Source organism: Daphnia magna, linkage group LG3 (genome assembly GCF_020631705.1).
Source record: "Daphnia magna isolate NIES linkage group LG3, ASM2063170v1.1, whole genome shotgun sequence".
Lineage (NCBI taxonomy): Eukaryota > Metazoa > Arthropoda > Branchiopoda > Diplostraca > Daphniidae > Daphnia > Daphnia magna.
Genome location: NC_059184.1, coordinates 9162767 through 9184089, shown reverse-complemented (window position 1 = coordinate 9184089; position 21323 = coordinate 9162767). Strand labels below are relative to the sequence as shown.

The following is a 21323-nucleotide window of genomic DNA, read 5'->3' as shown; positions in this document are numbered from 1 at the left end:
AGATGTCTTAAAGATGTCCTGTCGATGATTCTTTTGGACAAGGCAGTTTCAGGCTATGGAAAGATGTCTTTAAGATGTCCTGTCAGGGATACTTTTAGATAAGGCCATTTCAGACTAAAAAAAGATTTCTTTAAGACTAGAAAAGGATGTCTTAAAGACGTCCTTTCGGGGTTACTTTATGACAAGGACATACCAGACCAGTAAAAGAGGTCTTGTCTGGAATACTTTTGGACATAGCATTCCTGGACGATAAAAAGATGTTTTTTAGATGTCCGGTCGAGAATACTTTTGTTCATTGGCATTTCTGGACTATAAAAAGATGTCTTTAAGAGGTCCGGTCGAGGGTACTATTTTGCATAGCATTCCTGGACTATAGAAAGATGTCTTTAAGATGTCCACGAATAAACCAATCTTGAGAATTGGCTATGATACCGGCTAAAGATACCTTAAGACGTCTAGACAGGATAAATTTGTAACAATTTTACTAGTACATTTAGAGACTACTTTAAGTTGTCTTGTGGATTTCTTTATTTTCTTTTTAATGGGAAAACTACAAATGAATCCAACGTCGGAGAGGTAGGCAATCTTACTGCCTTATACAAAATATCATTTATGTTCCAACATAGAAAGCCAGAGGGGGATGACACTAGAAACTCTCCAATTACGGATGACTGACAAGGATAAGAATAGACATCGCGTTGGCATTCATATTTCTTACCAACTGCTACCACGAAATTTGTGCATTTTACAAAATCCGCTATGACAACAACAGACATGTCTTTAAGAAACACACAATTATCGGCGTCATGATCACATTTTAACAGCCCCACTCCTGAAAGTTTAATGGATTTAAATTGAGATCCAATACAATTTGCCACGATTGGTTCACTGCTGTGACTACCAAAGAATTCGATTTGGTTTGTTGCTCCTAAGGTTTGGGTTAAAACGGTATGATTTTGCATTTCTTCTAATAGCCGATTGACAAGCTGTTGGAGGGGTTGGCCATTTTTTTTAAGGTATCTTTTCATTTGGCCGTAATAATTTTCAAAACGATAGGCGCTGAAATCATCCAGCGGTCCAAACCTTAACACGTCGGAAGCCAAATGAAAGAGCGCATGAATGTTGTAAGACATAAACAAATCCGAATAAAGAGCTGTGGCTTGGACAATGAAACGGGACAGTAACGCGTCAGCAAACGCGTTGTCAGTGATTGACCAAGGTTCATACGACAACAACTTTACAGCAACATGGAGCAAAAGAAAATGACTGTAAAATGGAGGAGAAAGAAACCGCTTGAAAACTACTACTCCAAGATAATGCAGAAAAGTTCTAAATTCAGATGATTTCCAACGAGAAAGTTCTTTAGTTGAACGAGGCTGTCGAGCGAATTCTGTTCTGGAAATAAACTTCCTTAATTGTTGAATTATATAGGAATCGATGAGATCAACAGTTTGATGGTGTAACGTAACGTTTGGAATGTTTCTTTTCTTTCGATCTGTTCCAAAAATGAAAACCATGATTTTTTTCATGACCCCAAGATCAAGGAGGTGCATTGGATCTAATGGGACATCTTTAACCATATCTAAATAATGGAGATTTTCAAGAATTGATTGGCAATGGTGATGAGGAACACACTGCTTCTCCCTAAAAGAATGATTTGTGCGCAAATCCCCAACGAACGAACCAAATCCTGTGCACCTGGCACAACCATAACGTTCGGAAGAATGCCCTTTGATGCACAAAATCATTGCCCTTGCAGGCGCATCGCAAATGAATGAATTAATTTTAACGGAATGGCGTTTTTCGCCCAAAAAAAAACCAATTTCGTATAGGGTCTCTGCTTCCGTAATGAAATCCAATAAGAAATCATTTGAATTTGTTGGTTTGGAAAAACCGTGAAACACACCAATGGGGAAAGGAGGTGAATCTTTAAGAAATGGCAAATAGCCAACGATTGGCCAAAACTGACTACCGGAACTATTGGCGAGATGGACACCATCAACTCCGACATTTAAAAGTATGGGATCAACAGGTAATTTGCGTACATTCAGTAACGAGAGGGTATTTAATATTCCTTTTTCGATACCAAAGTGGTAATATTTACCAGGTAGAATTGGTTTTAGCATCACCGCCTTCCTCTGAGTTTTCACAAGAGTCCGAGTCGACAGTGGAAGTTCAGGGTGGTATTGATTCAAAATTTTCAACAGTTGATCACACACGGAGAATTCTACGTGGTTTTCAATTTTCCATGCAGCTAGCTGTGACCAAAGTGAATGTTTGCCAGATAAATCACTTTGTGACAGTTCGTTATTTGATTCTTGGGTTGTTGATGGAGGAATTTCAACATCTGTCTCACTTTCTTGTGTTTCGCTAGAATGGCCATCAAAGAACTGCAACCCCGTGATAGGTACTGGAGGTTCCTTTACCAAATTAATACCGAATAAATTTCCCTTCATTTGATTTACATTATAATTGCTGCCTGAAAATGTTGGAATTGTTAAATTGGATGAAATAGGCCCACAGTCAACTAAAAAATGATTCAATTCCGTTTTGGGACAACAGTTTTGTAAAGTTGTATAGGTTGTGTCTATCAAAATATTTTCAAAATCCCCCAAATTTCCCTATTTCAGTTTGAAAAGGAAAAATCACATTTACAGCTGGGTCAATCCATGCACAATCGACCAAAGCGTGTGGCGACCAAGTCGCCGATTTTGTTCAAACTTTTACCAGTTATAGGTCTATATGTGAAGTTTAATATGTGTAAACGATTTTTTTTTTATGAAATACAACAAAAGTTATGGAATATTTAATTTTTAATGTTTTTATTTTTCCGCGTTTTGCGCGTTTTCTGTTTTTCAGTTTAATTTCCTCAATTATCGTTATATATTCTTAAAAATTAGTTGAAAGTGAAATTGTAGTGTAAGAAACAAAGTTCACTTTTTAAAACTAAAAATTTAATTACAATTAAGTTTTTTTTTAAGATTTAAGTGTAAAATGGGCCCTTAAGTGTCATTCAGATTGCTAGAAACCTCCCTGGAATTAAAGAGATCCGATTATGCGGTATGAAAGTTGATATCGTCAACTATATTACTTGAAAGAATCGCCGAGGTTTTTTTTAAATTGATCATGATATCACTTTCCCTCTTTTATGCCCTTGGCGGTATTTGACGACGCGTCACTCTAGCATAAAAGGGGGAAAGTGATAGAAGGGGTGAGGAAAAATGGCCGAGAAAAGACGAAACAATCCTAAAAATGGCTAATCTTTGAATGGACACAGCATGATCAATTTAAAAAAAACCTCGGCGATTCTTTCAAGTAATATAGTTGACGATATCAAATTTCATACCGTATAATCGGATCTCTTTAATTCCAGGGAGGTTTCTAGCAATCTGAATGACACTTAAGGGCCCATTTTACACTTAAATCTTAAAAAAAAACTTAATTGTAATTAAATTTTTAGTTTTAAAAAGTGAACTTTGTTTCTTACATTACAATTTCACTTTCAACTAATTTTTAAGAATATATAACGATAATTGAAGAAATTTAACTGAAAAACAGAAAACGCGCAAAACGCGGAAAAATAAAAACATTAAAAATTAAATATTCCATAACTTTTGTTGCATTTCATGAAAAAATAAAATCCTTTACACATATTAAACTTCACATATAGACCTATAACTGGTAAAAGTTTGAAAAAAATCGGCGACTTGGTCGCCACACGCTTTGGTCGATTTCGCATGGATTGACCCAGCATCCCGATCAGCTGCGTTTATTATTCGTCGTCTGTAACTAGTTGCAGTAGTTGAACACTGGAATGTAAACAACCAACCCGATCAGCTGTTGCGATCTGTAGTTTGTTTACAGTTCAGACTACAATAGGGTTTCAAACTAAAATAGAGAAATTGGGGGATTTGATTATATTTTAATACAAACAATCTAAAAAACTTTAAAAAAAAGTTGTTCCAAAACAAAATTCAATAACTTTTTACTTGATCATGGCCCTATATCATCCCCTTTTACAATTACACCATTTTCAGGCAGCAATTATATAAGTTATGCAATTAGGTGCAAATGGTATGCTTGGGCTAATATGTATGTATATACCTGTAATGATTGGGAACTAGGGATTTGAGTTACAGCTAAGATACCGGATTCATCAACTGAATGGTTGGAAATCACGTCTATTTCGTTAACTGAATCTGACGATTCGTCCGTGGTTTCAATACCATACATGAAATTTAAGTATGACGAACGGTTCTGATATTCTCTTCTATGTCTTCTGTCCGTCATTACCGGTACCCAAAATTTGAAACCAAAATGATCAAACTGGAAAAAAAGGAATTTTTGACTAACGGGCTATTTAACACTAATAGGAATAATAAAGCAGTCACCGATAAACAACAAAGCAGACGACTGCAAACGACATTGTCACAGTAATGTTTAAAATGATTGCCGCTTAAAGGCAAATTAAAGACTAATTTTGGAAAAAAAATTGGGTAGCATTTGCCTACTTTATGTAAAAATTATATTATTGGTACAATCATCTGATAAAGTTAGAATAAAAAGTACCAAAACCATGTGTCGCTGCTTAAATATAGGCTTTCACATCGATAAATTGATACTAGAGTGGCACAGCGGGTAAATATTAGTCCACGATAACAAAGATCCATGGTTCGATTCCATCAAACAGTTGAATTGTTGCTTTTTAGGAAGTTTTTAAGGAAAGCAGAGAAAAAGAAAATTCAAGGGAAAATTGCTTTATAATATTTTATAACATTTTGTAATCGTAATCACCGAATTGGTAGATTGTAAAATACGTAAATATTTCTTCCTACTTTTGGTGGACTTTTTTAGTAAAAAAAAGTACGAAAAAAAAAAAGACGAATCGCAAACAATATGGCAATACCGAACCACGCTGGTTGAAAAAAAAATCCCTTCGCTCTCAGCTGTCCCACTGTCCGTTGACTTCTCTTGGAATAAGGTGAAATTTAAGTTCGGTGAACCAACATCTTAGTTTTTGTGAATCCTATACATCAAGTGATAATGACTACGTATTTAGTTGTGAAATTCCGCGACTCCACTAGAGCAAATGAAGTAGTTCCAGGCTCATGGTTTCGTAATGGAGAGTGTGCTTTGCCTCTAAAAAATATTCGCCGTGCCGCTGAAGAGTGCACAGTTCTCAAAACGGCATGGAGGCGCCATGCTTGTACTATTGTATCAACTCACGGTAATTGTATTTCTACTTAATATAAGGCTCAACTAATTTATAAATGTCATTTTACAATAGATTCTTATCAAAAAGCCTTAAAAAGAAAAGAAGAAATGGATACCTCAGAATCCGCTGAAGCATTTATTAGCAGTTGTGGGAAAAATCTAAGATCGGAAGGATCCAAAAGGATTCAGCGTCAAAAGGATGCTATTGCTCAACGACCAAGTATACAGTCATCGCTGCCGGCTTTGCACTTTGTTTCTCCAAATGAAGATGATATTGAACAGGACGTGGTCGAAACTCTCGAGCTAAGTTGTCCTGTATTAACCAAGGGTTTGATAGCAAATGTTTCGTTTGCTGGTGAATCTGATGACAGTATGCTGGAGGACATTGCAATTACCAAAACATTCAACGACGGTCCCGTTACACGCCCAAAAGTCGCTCATTCCCCCTGTCAAGCAATAATTTTCCCTCGTACGTCACAAGAGATGTACCAGCCTAGGACCAGAACACCGCCAAGGGGTAGCAAATAAAAAAATATAAGAAAAATAATAATTCGTTTTGCATTGCTAACATTTTTTTTTTAGTTTCGCCTGAGCGACGTACGTCTTTCGAAAAATATGTCATCAGAATGCTAAAAAGTAAGACTCAACATAATAAGTAATAGTGAAATTGGGCCGGACTATATTGGCAAGCTTTTTTAAGTATTAGAAGTTGTCCTATGTAGCATTGGACTTGTATTTTCTGGTTATTTATAGTTGTCAAACATTCAAAATAAAAGTGCATATTTCCATATTTTCTGCTTCAACAGAGAAGGCATTGTGGTGTTCATGAAGAGATCCGTCGCCTATGTGTTATAGTCTTGCCGTAGCTGAAACCATGCGTAATTAAATTTCTGAAGACTTTGCCATCTAATGATTTATACGAAAATTAGCTGATTTTTTTAATGTCAACCTATTCGGTATAGTATGAACTTTCCAGTTCAGACTACAGAGAATAGGTGGAAATCTTTTTCAACAAATCAGGTAATTTATGTGTAAATTATTAAAGGGCAAAGTCTTCACAAACGTTTTCATGGTTTCAGTACGACAAACTATAACACAAAAAGTAACGGATCTGTCATACAAAAATGCCTTTTCTAGCGAAAGATAAATAACAGTTTACTACTAGTTTACCTACCTTTATCAAAAAAAGAATTATCTTAATGAACTTAATATCTTCTAGATCAGAACCGATACTTACGTGTTATGGCTAGAGAAGTTGCCGAAGTAAAAAGTGAGCAAAAAGAACTGCGGAAGCTTTTGCTTCGTCGGAAGTCTTTGGCCGAAGTTAATAACAACACCGAAGACTTTGAACTACCGGCCTTTCAGAAACATGTCGCACTTCCTCTACAATCTGTAGAAGATTTTAAATATTTTGAAGAAGAACTATTGAAGGAGGACGTCAGAAAAAACCTAGTAAGAGAAATTCTTCCTGCAGAGAATATGGTAATACACCCCTTGTTCCTTCAATATGGCTATTTTTCCTCTCGGAAAAGAGATACCCTCTTACGGGGTTTACTATGCAAAAAAAACGTGGGTTTTAGGTCGGGGTGATCGGGTCAAAAATCCTTTATCGCTAGAGGGCAGTCCCACCGGGTGGAAAATCTCTCTTTTGCCCCGACTTTGCCCCGACCCACAACACTAATTTTTTCCATAGTAAACCCCACAAGAGGGTATCCCTTTTCCGAGATTGAAAAATAGCCATAGTGAAGGAACCAGGGGTCTATGACCATGCAGAGAAGCATACGGCGATCGTGTGTACCTTACTACATGTCATATCGTGGCTAATAATCAAAAATTTTTTTTGCTCATAGGTGTACATGCTAAGAAGCTTTTTCGAAAGAAACTTGGATGACACAGTGAGACGAATATGGAGAGAAGTCATGTCTGATGACTTAATGAAGCTTTACACGTGGAGCGGCACGCCGAAACCCAACAGCGGGAAAGAAAAAGGACTGGCCGTAAAAGGCTCAAGATTATTACTAGCGGTAATTGAAGCTGTGAAACACGGCGAATTCGAGAGAACAACAATTCCAAAAATTGAAAATATTACCCAAATTTTCATAAGGAAAGCTGTCGACCGACTAAAAACTAAGCGATAATAGCTAACTCATGATCAAAGACCCATGGTTCCCTCATTATGGCTATTTTTCCTCTCGGGAAAGGGATACCCTCTTGACCATGACCATGGCTAACTTTAATATTTGTATTTTTGGTCTCGCTGGTTTAATAAACATGCCAAAATTAATACTTTTTATTGTCTTTTATGTGTCAAAATAAAAAGCTTGGCTGGGTCGTATAAAAGTCTCGTGGGGAATCTGTAAGACTTCTTCAAGGCGTCCATAAGCATTCTTTCGGAGGTTCGACAGGACGTTATAAGACTGGATTAAAGTATTCCGAAGGATATCTTGGGGATATCTTTTGAAAATCTTTTTGATGTCATGAAGATGTATTAAAAGAATCATACAGTTCATGTTAGGACAGCTTAAAATCTTTGGAAGGGATATCACGGGGATATCTTTAAGAAGGCTTTAAGATGACATACAGATATTTTTATGAAATCACGTTGATGTCGCAAATAAATACTAAAGATATCATGGGGATATCTGAAGAAAATCTTTCAGACGCAAAAAGTATATCTTTAAGAAATCCGCAACATGATATTGGGATATCTGTAACAAGCCGGAAAGATACATTATATGGATATCGCAATGAATTCATTCAGATACAAAAAGCATATGTTTAAGCAATCCGAAAGATATCAAAGGATATCTTAAGGATATGTTACAGATGTCTAAATGATATAGCTTTAGACATCTCAAAAGGATAGCTTTAGGAAGTCAAAAAGGATTTTTTAAATATCAGAAAAATATCCTTTGAAATTTCCTTTACATATCATAAAAGATTTACCTGAGATATCCTTTAGGATATCTTCAGGATGTCTCTAAGCTGAGCCAAAAGATGTCTTTAAGACCTCTTAGTCCCGGTCAATTAGGACAAAAGTAAGAAGTCTTAAAGATTGCTTAAAGACATCTTCTGGACGTCCCCATAAAGGACTACTTGACATCCTTTGGATGTCTTTAAGACAGCCCGGTGCTGTGTGGGACATACCCTCCATATCTGCGGATACGGTGAATAATTATTGGCGTGATCGTAGCAACACACCGGTTAAGTTCGATAAATGCACTGGACCACGTAAAAAGAAGTCGTTCAGACAAACGTTGTTGAATTTTGCAGAGCAATAAAAATCCACGCGTATCTTGTTCGGTTTATTGGGATTGGTGACGAAATGGCGTGGAAGGTACCAGACCTTTCCGATTGGTAGGTTTAATTGGTTGTACGGGACTTCGATGGCGTAACCGTTCTCGAGGTGACTTTCAATGATTTCACGGTAGCGAATTGCGTTGACCTTGTTTTCCTTGGACATTAGGCGACGCTCGACAGTGAAAAAGTGCAACTCTGCTTGCGTGCTGTTGTTTGGCCTTTTTGGACTTGACAACTTGAATAGAAGATCGACCTGCCATCCACAACGAATGTTTGCGATTGATGATTTGAGAATGTCGATTGCCAACGTGTCTCCTGTGGAGATGGGTTTCGTCCCTTGTATTTCTACACCAAACGCCTCTGTGCTGTAGAATTTTTGCATGGTGTCAGCCATGTAAATTCGGGAGATATTCCGCTAAGGCTTATACTTCGTTTGGTCCATGTATAAGATAGGGTGGGATTTTGCCTACTACTGCCCATCCGAATACTGTCAAATTAGCGCGTGGTTCGTTATTGTCGTGGCAGGATATTTTAGTATCTAAAACTTCGTGCGCGTCCACAATGTCCATCCCGATATGTAGCTCTACTTTAGATGAATCGACGGAATGTAAGTCTAGATCGGAAAAATGAGGCCACTCAAATTTTGCCGTATACCAGTTAATTTTACTCGGTGACAGTTGAATGTCCCGGACAGTGAATGCATCGTTTACTTGGAACACTCTAGCTCCATTGGTGAATTAAATGACGAAACTGAAAATGCTGGAGTTGAGTAAAATGGTGTTATGGGATGAAAGATTCGAATTCTCTGGTTAACTCCCTTAAGGCAAAGTCGTTTTTCAAGACTTGATTTTATTAAGGTGGCTTCGCTACCAGGGTCAAGAACACCAAACGTCAAGATTGTTTCGCTTGCGTTGCGCACGACTATTGGGGCGATGACGAGTAGTACGGGTTTCAACGACGTTTTCGGTGCGTGCACTAGAAATATTTGAACAGTCTCCTTACCTTTCAGCTGAGGCGTGCCAGGGAAAACACGCTTTGCTCCATGAATAAGAGTGGGGTGCTTGCCGGGACAGGCATTACACGTGATGTAGGTGTTCCTGCAGGAGCGCCCGTACTGTCCGGAACATAAGCATTTGAAGCAGTGATTATTTTGTCCACACAGAGCAGCTCGCTGGAATGGTAATATTTTGCGAAATAACACGCATTTTTCAAGAAGATGGCCGAGATTTTCGTTGCAAGCCCGATTATCGCATGCAAAGCGAACAGTCTACCACTGGGTTAAAACCCCTGCCTTATTAATAAATTTACTTTACTGAATGTTTTTTGTTTGGCCTTAAGTTAAGAAATCTAAAGTTTCAATTACTGTTTTGAAAAAAAATAAATGTTTGTATTCCTGTTGTTAAATTGATCCATAGCTTACCTTTTCTTCCTAGATTATTAAATATATGTAATTATTTAACAGCGATGTTCTTTTACATTATACATGCATTCACTGGAATAGTACTACTGTACCAATATTGATAATCCTGATTACGAATTCAAATTCAATGAAGACTTGATAGTTTGCTGTGGACATTGCTGCTACATAAGTCTTAATTTCTACCTTTCATGCAAAGTAGAAATTATAATTCCGAATTATTTATTAAGCTTCAATAATGTATGCATAACATTACTGTATTGGTAATGTTCATCAGGTACAACACATTATTCACAGCTCTCTTAGACTAGAAGTTCACATAGATATGCTAATTGTTAAGTCCTAGATAATACCTTTTTACAGTCGAACAGCACAGACAAGAATCCAGGCTCTGTCTCCTTGTCCCTCAAAAACGCCGAAGGACTCGAGGCTCTCGGCCCTAATCAGTGTCTCGTACACTTTGCCTGGAGGGTATAGGTTTGCCAAGCATACTTTATAGTCAATACTCTCCCTCAAACGTATAACCCTTGACATGATAATGCAATAATTGCCCGTCACGCAATCAGCATTGCGTCGGGCGGTTGGGTCGTAAGGGGGTCAGATATTCCTCGGTGGTTCTTCCTCCGTCACCAGGGGTGGATGTCCTCGGCCAGGGCTCGTCTTTGCTGGTCCACGAATGATTCCTGGACACATCCGGCTCACTGATCTCCAATTCGTACTCCGGCTCCTTTTGTGAGATGCGTTAGACATACCGCTCTGCTGCCAGGTCCTCTTCGTCGGAGTCCAGGGAGTAATGACTGCTGACGAAGCTGACATTGCATTTTTCGACACGAAGCCTCGCGATGCTGTCGTTTAGCGCTGCAATGTCTATGCTCCTCTCCTGGACGTCACTGGCCAGTGACATACAGTATGGTTAGGGCCTGTCTTCGAGTAGTGCAACCGGATCTAGGGGGAGGGTGGAGGTGCCTGAGGAAAAGGAGTCTTCTTCCCAGGGGTCGTCTACCGAGAGTAGGGAGACGTCATCGATGTCACCTTAGGCGTCTGCGTCGTACATAACCTCGTCGTCGTCGGGGTTGTCTGCGCAGTTCAAGAGGTCCTCTTCGTCATCTGGGAAGGCCGCTACGTATCCGAATTCCTCCATGGTAGACGAGTAGTCTGTGCAGTAGAGGATGTCTTCTTCGTCCGGGTCGGGGATCCATGCCGCTTGTCCACCTTTCTGGTCTTCCCGATCATCCGTGGATGGGAGGAGGGAGGGTTGGAGCCTAGGAATAGAGTCCGGTAAGGATTAGGAGGGCTTGGTATTGAAGGGTTGGTGGGGTGTACGAATTACCCGGGCTAGGTGGTTTGAAATGTCCATTGCAAAGTCTCTGATGTATTGTGTATGACTGGTGATCTCCGCCCTTGTCAGTTCGGACAGTGTCATCTTGGTCACGGCGCCCGCGTTATGGGGCCTTATCTCGACGAGATCGGTTCCCTTGGCGACTTCTCGTACCGCGACGACGACTCTGTCCATCCCTAGGACCGGATGGTAGGTAGTGAGGTTTCCTCCGCCGCAGACGGAACTGTTTATCATTGATTATATAAAATCCAGCTGCTTAATTGGGTCCCGAATACGGAAGGTAGTGTCGTTTTCGGTCGAGTACTTGACGCCCATTCCCTTTTCGATAACCCTTAACTCACACGGCTTCGCTTCCTTCCAGGAATCGTCCCAGATGAGGGTAACGAGGTTGTGTTTGAAAGAGCCGTTTATCGCTCCAGGGATGTCGTCAAGTGGAGAGGTGATGGTAGAGTTCGGGCATTCGCTCTGTAAGGTCACTTCTTCGAGGCGACAGTTGGTCATCTTTTCTGTCGCCGTCCGAAGCCAACTGGTTTCCATGAATGGGTGGCCTTCCAGGGCGAACGAGTTGGGACCTGTTATATCCTTCGCCTTTCCTCGACATTGTCGTGAGTCTCTCATCCTTCGGCACGTGGCTGCATCCACTTCGATGGGTTTGCGGCCGTAAGACACTTGATTCCATTGCATGAAGTCCTTGTTGAGAACACAGAGTTGTGTGTTTAGCCAATGAGGATTTTGCTGCCCACTGGATGGCGGGTTGACTGGTGTCGAAGCTACGAAACCTGGGTGGGCAATGCTTTGGGAGGGTTGTCCAGATGGGGCAAACGGGTTGGTGGGGGTGTGTTATAGCCCCACTGTGGGACTGGTAATTGGGTGACTCCCTGTAGTGTTGAAGGCGGGTACGGGTTTGTGGTTCCTTGTAGGATGTCTGTGGTTGCCGTGGGTTGGTTCTGCTCTGCTTGGGCAATGGTTCTATTCGAGGGTGTATTTTCGACTGATCCAGATCCCAACAGTGAAACCGAAAACACAACGATTCAAATCGAGAACGAAGAAGTCGAATATGATGTTTTTGAAACTCAAATTAATGAGAGTCTCATTCAAATTCAATGTTGCGTCAGACGTCAAAATGAAGATGAAGAACAATTCAAGCTTAGGAGGCTTGAAGGGTTTCTATTCATTTCTATCCCACCGTCTACAGTTAGTTATGTCTGTTTTTGATAAAATCAAAATCACGGCTCCAAGTGACACAAGTTCGAACTCTGATGAAACCGCAGCGTCAAGGCGAAACATTCCAGCTTTTGTTAAAGTTATAGCTAAAGCAAGAAAATTTGCATCGAAAATTAACACATCTTCCATTGCCACGCCTCTTCTTATCAACCTGTTTGGAAAAAAACTACTAAGTGACGTGAGTACTCGTTTGTCATCAAATTATCTAGTGATGGATATTATGTACACTCTACGAAAGCCCATTAACGATGTGTGTGAAGAATTGGGATGGAATGCGCTTTCACATACCGACTGGACTTTACTAAAGCAGATTGTTGATCTCCTAGAACCATTCGCCTCGTACACGCAACTGGTGAGCGGTGATAAGTATGTTACGTTTTCATCAGTTGTTCCTTGCATTGAGGAACTAAAACTACATCTTGAAGAAAGTGCTAAAGTCACTTGATTGAATGTGGTGTCAATGGCGATGCTTGATGATTTAAAGAAAAAGACTTGATTTCATCACTGACAAGAATCACCCCGACTTTGACAGCATCTATTTGTTGGCGACTTCTTTCGACATCAACTACAGAATTTTTCTTCTTCGCGATCCATCTGTGCATGATTTACTTATGAGGAATGCCGTTAAAGTTGCACAACAAATGGGGCTAGAGTATAATTCAATTCCAGACGACTGAATTCTAGATCGTGACGCTCGGATTGAAGCGGAATCACCACCAGAAGATGATACCCGGAAAAATGTAAATATGTCTTCTTTTCGTTATCTATCTAAGAATTTGGCACAAAGACTATCCACTAAAACTCCCCGTTCGTTGAGCCGTTATTCATCTTCACTCTCAAGAACGTCTGACGTCGATGAAACTTATACACATCATCTACTTGCGATTATTGAATCTGAACTACTGGATTATTTAAAACGCGCTACCAATGAGTTGGACAAGGATCAGCAGTCAAGTGATTTAGGTACCCCCATGAAAGATGCGATCCTTTATTGGAAAGATAATGTTGCTCGTTTTCCAAATTTGTCAAAGCTGGCATTCAATCTTTTCGCTATTCCAGCTTCTTTTGCGTCAGCAGAACGCGAATTTTCAGCTGCCGGATGTCATTCTCTAGGGCGCAAGAACAGAACCACTCAAGATGCTTTGGTTTCAAAATTATTTTTCACATGTAACAAAGATATCTTGAGACCAAGGGTTTTTTAGCTTTCTCTCTTTTCATTTTTATTTACCTACACCTACTTCTCCTTTAATATCATTTACCAAGAAGTAAGGCAGTCACGAGTGTTCCACTGTTGTTTCTTTTTTCATATAAGTCGTGAAAACGTATACTATACTATGTATAGTCAAAATCAAGACGGTATTATTATATTTATGTTTGCCATTGTTTCAAAATGGTGCTTTATTGTTAAAAAAAACAATAAATGTACTAATCAAGAACTTTTTGTTTATAACGTAACGAAAAAATAGCGTAGAATTTACGTTAACTTGCTTTTCAAACAACGCGTTTATTAACGTATTAATTTAACGTAAAAAATTCACAGCTACGTTAATTTAACGGATAACGTAAACGTTAAAAAAACGAATAACGTCACATCACTACTGGCTGGAGTATCGAGGGAGGGGTATAGTGCTAGAAGGGATAGCAACGAGACCCTGGTGTGCTCGTCACTTAGGCGGGTTCTGCCGTTAGCTTCCAGATGATACTGGAGCTCGAAGATAAGCTCGTCTTCCAGAATATCGTGGATGTGGGAGTGCCAATTTTGGCTGTAGGAGGAGGTGTTTTTCTGGTTACTAGGCGTGAGGGAGGGGTCTGCTTCGTGTAGGAGAGTTCTTGCTTGGCGTAACAGCTCTCTTCTCTCCTCCTCTGTGTCACTGTATTCTTTAAATAAGGACTGTGCGTGGTTCCGCAGTACTTTGTTTTACTGGGCGAATTGTGCTTCTCTTTGGTCTGTGTTTTTAAAAATATCGAAATTTACTAGGGGGGCTGTTGGTTGGGGGTATGTGTTTTTTTGGTCGGGTCCCCAGGTGTGCCCACTCGTCTTCGTTTGCGTGTTCTCGTACTTCCTGTGGCGTGAAATATCCTTCTCCTGACCCTTGGCTATCCTTACAGCTGTCTACAAACTTCTCTAATTGTTCGTCGATGTATTTTTGGTTTGCTGCTGTTTGGTTTGGTCCTTGGCCCGTCTTGAATGATGAAAATGATTGACGGAAGGACCTTCCCCAACGCTTAAGAAGCGGAATCTTCTTTCCCGCGCTGCTCTCATCCTTAACCATTACTGTTTTACACGGATGTTATGCACGCGGCAACGAAGCGAAATGGGTAAGACGGTCTTTTCTCACAGTTTTGGGTCTTCGGGAGTGGGCGGGAGTCTGCGTGACTTAGCGTGAATGCGTTGTGGGACATCATTATTGGGTTCAAAGATCTTCTGGCTTGAAAGTACGCAAAAATCCCTCTTCGGGATTTTCTACTCCCGCGTGATCAATCACGGTTATCAACCTTCCCTGGATAGTATATGCTTTTTTACACGAAAAATCTAGCTGTGTTTAAAGAAAAAAATCTGAGCACTAGAAATTGATCCCAGTGCCCCTGGTGGCGCGAGTACAAATCTTAATTTTCTCTGTAAAACATTTGAGTGTAACAACTTTGGGGTATAGGAAGAATTTTTTTAGTTAAAATAATTCAAAAACATGCACTATATTCTAATAGAGTAAAGGGAAACACGTCGTTCGGCATAAAAAAATTAATTTAAGGATGTTTTGAAGTATTTTATAAATATTTTTGGAAACGCCAGTATTAACATGGCGTTTGTGGGAGAAAAGTAGTGTACCTAATCATGTGAACGATACTTTAGCACCCTGAGTGTAACTCCTACAATTTTTTCATGTTAAGATAACTTTTAGAGCACTTTCTCTTCTGAAAAAATGAGTCCTTCCCAGTAAAAAGTTATTTAAGTTTTCCTGAGACCCATAGCGCCATAAGAATGCACTAAAAAACGGGTGTGTACCTAATCGTTTGGTGGGTACTGTACATTGGATTGGTTTTCCTTTCAGAGATTTTTTGTCTGATGTAATGGTATTTCACCAGGACGTGCTCGGTTCGTTGATGGAATTCAGCATTGTAGGCTAGTCGCACTACGCCTTGGTTATCACAGTATAGAGGTATCTTTTGTTGTTAAATTTTAAAAAATCTCTAGGAGGCAGCTGAGCCACACAATCATGTTGGTTGCTTCACACACGGCAATTTATTTTGATTCCGTTGTTGATAGTGCGGTGCTGGGCTGTTTTTTGCTGAACCAGGATACAGGTCCTCCATTGAAGAAGAAAATCCCGCCGGAGGTGGAACGGTAGTCGTTTCTGTCACTTGCGAAGTCAGTATCCGTGTAACCAGTTAGTCTATTCCAGTTGCCGCATAGCCAACTGCCGTAGTCAATAGTCCCCTTGAGGTAGGCGAAGATCTGTGTTACTGCGTTCCAGTGGTGTTGGTTCGGGTTTTTGACAGTATCTTTACACTTGCCCAACAGCGTACGAAATATCTTGGCGGGTCATCAGTGCGAGATACAAAAGAGCACCGACAGCTTCTTTAAAAAGGTAGGGGGAAGCAGTCTTCTCTCCCTCGCTCTTTGCTTGTGAATTTGCAGTGCGATGGATTGTTGGATCTGCTGGAACAGTTTTTGAAAAAAAGGTTAGACATCCCGAACCGTTGGGATATTTTCTCTATGAGATTAAGACAAGAAATTTTTGTTGGTAGTGTGATCTTGAAGGATGTTTAGACCAATGTAGCGAGTCAGGGGAACTGAGTTAATCTTGAAGTTTTTTCCTAGATGGGTTCCAATTTCTTGTAGTACGGTCTTGTTGTTGTTTGCTGCGAAGCTGTCATCGACATAAGCGATGACTATGGTGAATTTCTCATGGGTATGGCGGATGTATATGCATCTGTCAGCTGCGCAGTTTTCCTGGCCAAATTTGCAGAGAACACTGTCGAATTTGTTGTACCACAGTCTGGGTGCTTGTTTGAGCCCGTAAAGTGATTTAACGAGTACAGACATGATTTTATTTGCCATCGATGACGAAACCTTCGGTCTGTCTCATGAAGATGAGTTTGTCTAGAGTGGCGTAAAGGAACGCAGTCTTGATGTCAAACTGAATTACTTCTAGATCCCGGGATGCTATCTCACAGAATGCGGCATTCACAGCTTCTTGATGTGGCACTGGGGAGAAAACTCCATCGTAGTCTATACCGAATCTTTGTTTTGTGCCGATAGCTACTAGACGTCCTTTGTAGCGTTCAGGAACAGTGTCGTAGGCAGGTTTCACTTTACCTATCCATTTGCAGTTGATTAAAGAGCAGCCTGGAGGAGGGAGAAACAGTTGCCAAGTCTGATTTTCAATCAGAGAATCATATTAAAGTCGCTGATCAGTAGGTTCTCGTCGAACGTCACGTGACGGCTGACAATGAATTTACGCGTTGCTGGGTCTTACATTTTCCATCCTTTGGTGTAGTCGCCACAGTCCACAAGCCAGCAGGGAATTCCTTTGGGCTCCATGAATTCCTCCAATTCCTCCATTTTCTATGATTGGCATCTGGGACGTGTACATAGGCTCTGCACCCAATTATTCGTAGATGGCTGATATTAGGTTTTTCATTCAATAGTAGCTCGTGAGGTGTTTTTGTGGCTGAATTATATGATGGGATGCACGACAGAGTGCAGTTCAGTACGTAGGTGGCGTTTTTTTAATTCACCCCAGAGTTCAAGGATTGAGCGGTCGCCTTTCTTGAAGAGGTTGGCGAGTTTGCTGCTTCTCATGTGTAGACTGCTGCGAGCGGATTCCATGGCCGTTCTATTCATTCTTTCAGCGACACCATTTTGCTGAGGGGTGTGAGATTTAGAGATCTTATGAGTGATTCCGTTTGCGGCAAAGAAATCATTATTGAAGATGGTATCGTACTCTTTATTTCCATCAGGTCTGACAATTCTCACCGTGTTACCGGAAGTAGTTCGAAGGAAATTGATTGATGAGGTGTTTTGCTGCAACAGATTTCTTTTTCATGAGTGTAAGTTATGTCTAGTTACTATAGTTGTCTTTGGAGATTGAGTAGTAGTGTTCACCCGAGGGAGATGGGATGGGCACAGTTCCAATGTCCGAGTGAATTATGTAGCCGACACTATCGGATTTGGTTGAGCTAGAGTAAAATGGAGATCTAGTCATCTTACCAAATATGCATCCTTCACAGATGGAGTGCACTGCATTGTTGAAGTCCAGGTCAAGACCAGTTACGGCATTGAGTTTTATAATCTTTAAAAAGGCTTTCCTGTTGACATGGGCAAGTCATTGGTGTCAGGTTTGAAATGGCGACTTCACGGATGTGGCAATACAGGTTGAAGTTGATTCAGGGTTTGAGTTTTTGACAATCCCTTTTAGATGGTAGAGTGACTTTCCGATCCCTTGGCCATGCATGATTTCCTGATTGTTTTTCAAAAAGACGTATCTTTGCTAAAGTTGGCATCAATTCCGGAATCTGTCGTGGCTCTAATTGAGATGAGGTTTATCCCGAGTTTCGGAACATAGAGCACGTCTTTAAATTCTCCAAGTTTTGTCTTGCCATGTAGATGAGAGACTATAGAAACAGTAACAATTCCTAAGACAAATAGTTCTGTGCCGCCGATGCCATTAACCTTCCAGGTACGAGAGTTGATTTCTTTGAATGAACTGAAGTTGGATCGTTGGTCGGACATGTGGTGTGTCGCCCCGGAGTCTGCATACCAGTCGGAGGATTTTCGTGGTATGAAGCATAGTGAAGACAAAGCCACAAAAGAATTGTTGTCGTTTGTCTCATCATGTTCTCGACGTTTGTCATATTGGTTGCTTCTGGCTTCTTTTCTATCGCTGTCTTTCCTGTAGTAGCAGTTGTAGGACTTATGGTTTGTTCTACCACAGATTCAGCAGCCTCTGTTACCATCTTTGCCCGTTGTCACTGGGGTTGAAATTGAAGTTGCCATGGTGATGATTTGCTCGTTCTCTTCTGTGACTTGGTTGACCACGGCGATTGTGTTGTTGGCCATCAGAATGATTGAAAAGGTGCCCTGGTAGCACACTGATATCCATAGGATGTCCGTCACCCATCCGACTCGTCCGACTCGGACGTCCGAGCCGACTGCTATAGGATGGGCGCTGGACATCCTAATGTCGCGCCGTACGACGTCGGAATTGGGACATCCTTTGGACGTCATGAAAAATTGTCCATAGGACATCCAAACATCGACAACCAATAGCCATCACCAAATAGACGTCGTCTGGACTTCTTGTTTTGATCCCTATCCCGTCGCAATTGGACATAATTTGTACTTGCGTAGCCCTTCAAATAAAATTCACGAAACCATATACCCTCGATTAAATGTTTGTATTTCAATTATACGCAACAAATCCACAATAAATCGGTAGAATACGCGCATGGACTTAAACTCAAGAAGCGTTTCCTTAAATTGCAGATGTATGACGTAAGAAGATTTTGTGTTGATCGTTGATAGTATTGGCAACTACTTCTCGATGAATGTCGCCTCCTCTTTGATGAAAAACTCGACTACCTCTTCTAATCCTTCAGTTTCTTCGGTATCAACGTTGTTGCGCAATTCAATACGACATAGACGTTGAACATCATATTCCTCTTGGATATGGAATCCGAGACTGAATAAATCAAAGTAAAATAAAAGTAAATTAAATAAACAGTAAAATTTTAGATACAAATTATTTAAGATAATTACTCGAGAACAAAAAAGACACCCGGAAGGAGGCATTAAATGCAACTTGAGCAAGGCCAGGTACTTGAACTTTTCTTGGTTGATTGTTTTGATGGACAGTTAATTTGGAAAGGTGTACAAGCTGATTCTCTTATACACCAATGACCCTTTGAAAAGAAAAAATTTAAATAATTATTAATTAACCATAAATAGAAGTGAACAAAAACTTACTTGGGTCGCGTTACTCATCATTGCTGTCAGAACCAGGCTCCTGTGGGACAATTCCCGTCTTATTCCGTACAGTTTCTGCAGCATGCTTCACAGCATTACGGGTCTCCTTCATAAGTGCATTGTCTGTAACTTGAGCAAACTCTTTCGCATGGCGAATTCCTGGGTAAAATTTCCAATTCCTTGTAAAATCAATAAGTTAATAACGAGTTCTAAAAGCAAACATAACTTGTTTAAATACATACTAAAAATTGCTTCAGTAACTTTCATTCCCTGTAACTTATGCTTTTGGGGTTTGTCCTTTCTTTTTTTCCACTCCAGTTTACGACGGCTCGAACTTCAAGTGAAAGGAACCTCTCCCAGGCACGTTTTACAGCATCAGCAAGGGTTTCGCCACCAATTTGTTTAACCATCCTTACCTTAAGTTTAAACAAAAACATAAATTTGTGTCATATTTACCACAAAAAAATTTAAATACAAATATACAACGCAAGTCGTATAGGTAAACACTATTAAGTAATGTTGAATTAATTTTGAAATAAGAATAAAATTGCATAGACCAATCTAAAAATCTTAAGATAACTAAAGAAAAGTAAATAAATATGTAGAAGTTTTTTTACCAATTTAAAATATTGATCAGCATTTGTCTCCGAAAGTTTTTTATAGGCAACAAGGTCATCGCGGGTCTTTAATGGCAATTCAGACATATCCACTAAAGTAGACTGATCATTTTCCATAACTGATTGCGATAAATTATTATTGGATTTGGCAATCAGCATATCCATTTTTGCTTCCAACTGAGCCGTTTTTTCCAAGTTTTGACACAGGAAACGCAATACTCTATGTTTGAACGTTGCCTCCTTGTCGTTTGAATCATTAGACTGTGGCTGAGATGGCAATTGAATCTGCTGAGATTGTCTCAATGGAAGTGATAGATGCTCCATATTTGTAGGTAATCGCCGGTTAACATGTGCTAGTGGAGATGTACGATGAGCAGGTGACAATGATGGTGAATGAGACAACACGCCCGTTGGTAAGGCATTTCGGTTATCCGGAAGCAATTGCGTATATGACGTAGCGAGTACACGGGCAGCATCAGCAACATTACTGTTTACCGGAAGCAATGGTATGATTGATCTATCAGGTACAGAGGGAGGAGCAGCGGCAGTGTTATTGTAGCTTGACAGATTTAAGGTATTGCTGTCATCAGCTTCCATTTGGCCTTGGGTTGGAGATCCATTCAATGAATTAATAACTTGACTTTCTTGCTCGTCTGGATATTGTGTAGATGTGAGAAAGCCACTGGTAGCAAATTGGCTTTGTGAATCTTGCAAGTTGATGTTAGACTGTAACACTAGAAATAAGAAAAAATAATGTAACAATGTTGTAGCTCAATAGAGAAAAAGTTTCTTACATGACTTAGTGAAGCTCGCAGCAAAATTTCTAGGGACAGGTGGAAGAGTTACAGTGTTGTTCTCGGTGTCACTGATGTTATCTTCTTCACTCGCTGAATCTTCAGCTGTGAGTAGACTTGACGTGTGAGTTCCTTTTACCCCTTCCATTCATATTGTCATCAGCCTCAGAGGCAGTATTCAGGTAAAAAAACTCTATTGCTCTTGGTAAACGTCTCCTAGCTTCTTTGAAGGATTCTGAAAAAAGATTTGTTAACAAATCTGACTTCACATGAAAATAAACATTACTTTACCAAATTCTCCTCTGTAACTAGACTTGTAATGAGTCCAAGAACGTTCTGGTTGCTTACGTTTGGACGCAGCAATATCTCCACCCGTATTAGGGTAGTAGCAAGAGTCATCGAAGAACCAAAAGTCTGGTATGATGGCAACATATTGACCCTCTTGGGTAAT

The 21323-nt window shown here is 40.1% G+C and overlaps 1 protein-coding gene and 1 long non-coding RNA gene across 2 annotated transcripts; one reads left to right on the top strand and one right to left on the bottom strand.

Moving 5' to 3' along the window:
• Positions 1-4824: 4824 nt before the first annotated feature.
• LOC123470636 lies at positions 4825-7488 on the top strand. Its single transcript, XM_045171179.1, has 6 exons — positions 4825-5227; positions 5288-5731; positions 5797-5850; positions 6434-6529; positions 6608-6666; positions 7065-7488. The coding sequence occupies exons 1-6, from the start codon at positions 5044-5046 to the stop codon at positions 7350-7352; spliced, it is 1125 nt and encodes a 374-aa protein (XP_045027114.1). The 5' UTR covers positions 4825-5043; the 3' UTR covers positions 7353-7488.
• An 11791-nt stretch (positions 7489-19279) lies between these two features.
• Positions 19280-19848, bottom strand: LOC123470572. Its single transcript, XR_006644306.1, has 3 exons — positions 19704-19848; positions 19462-19620; positions 19280-19397 (listed from the first exon to the last, which is right to left on the bottom strand). It is a non-coding gene; the product is annotated as an uncharacterized LOC123470572 (long non-coding RNA).
• Positions 19849-21323: the final 1475 nt, after the last annotated feature.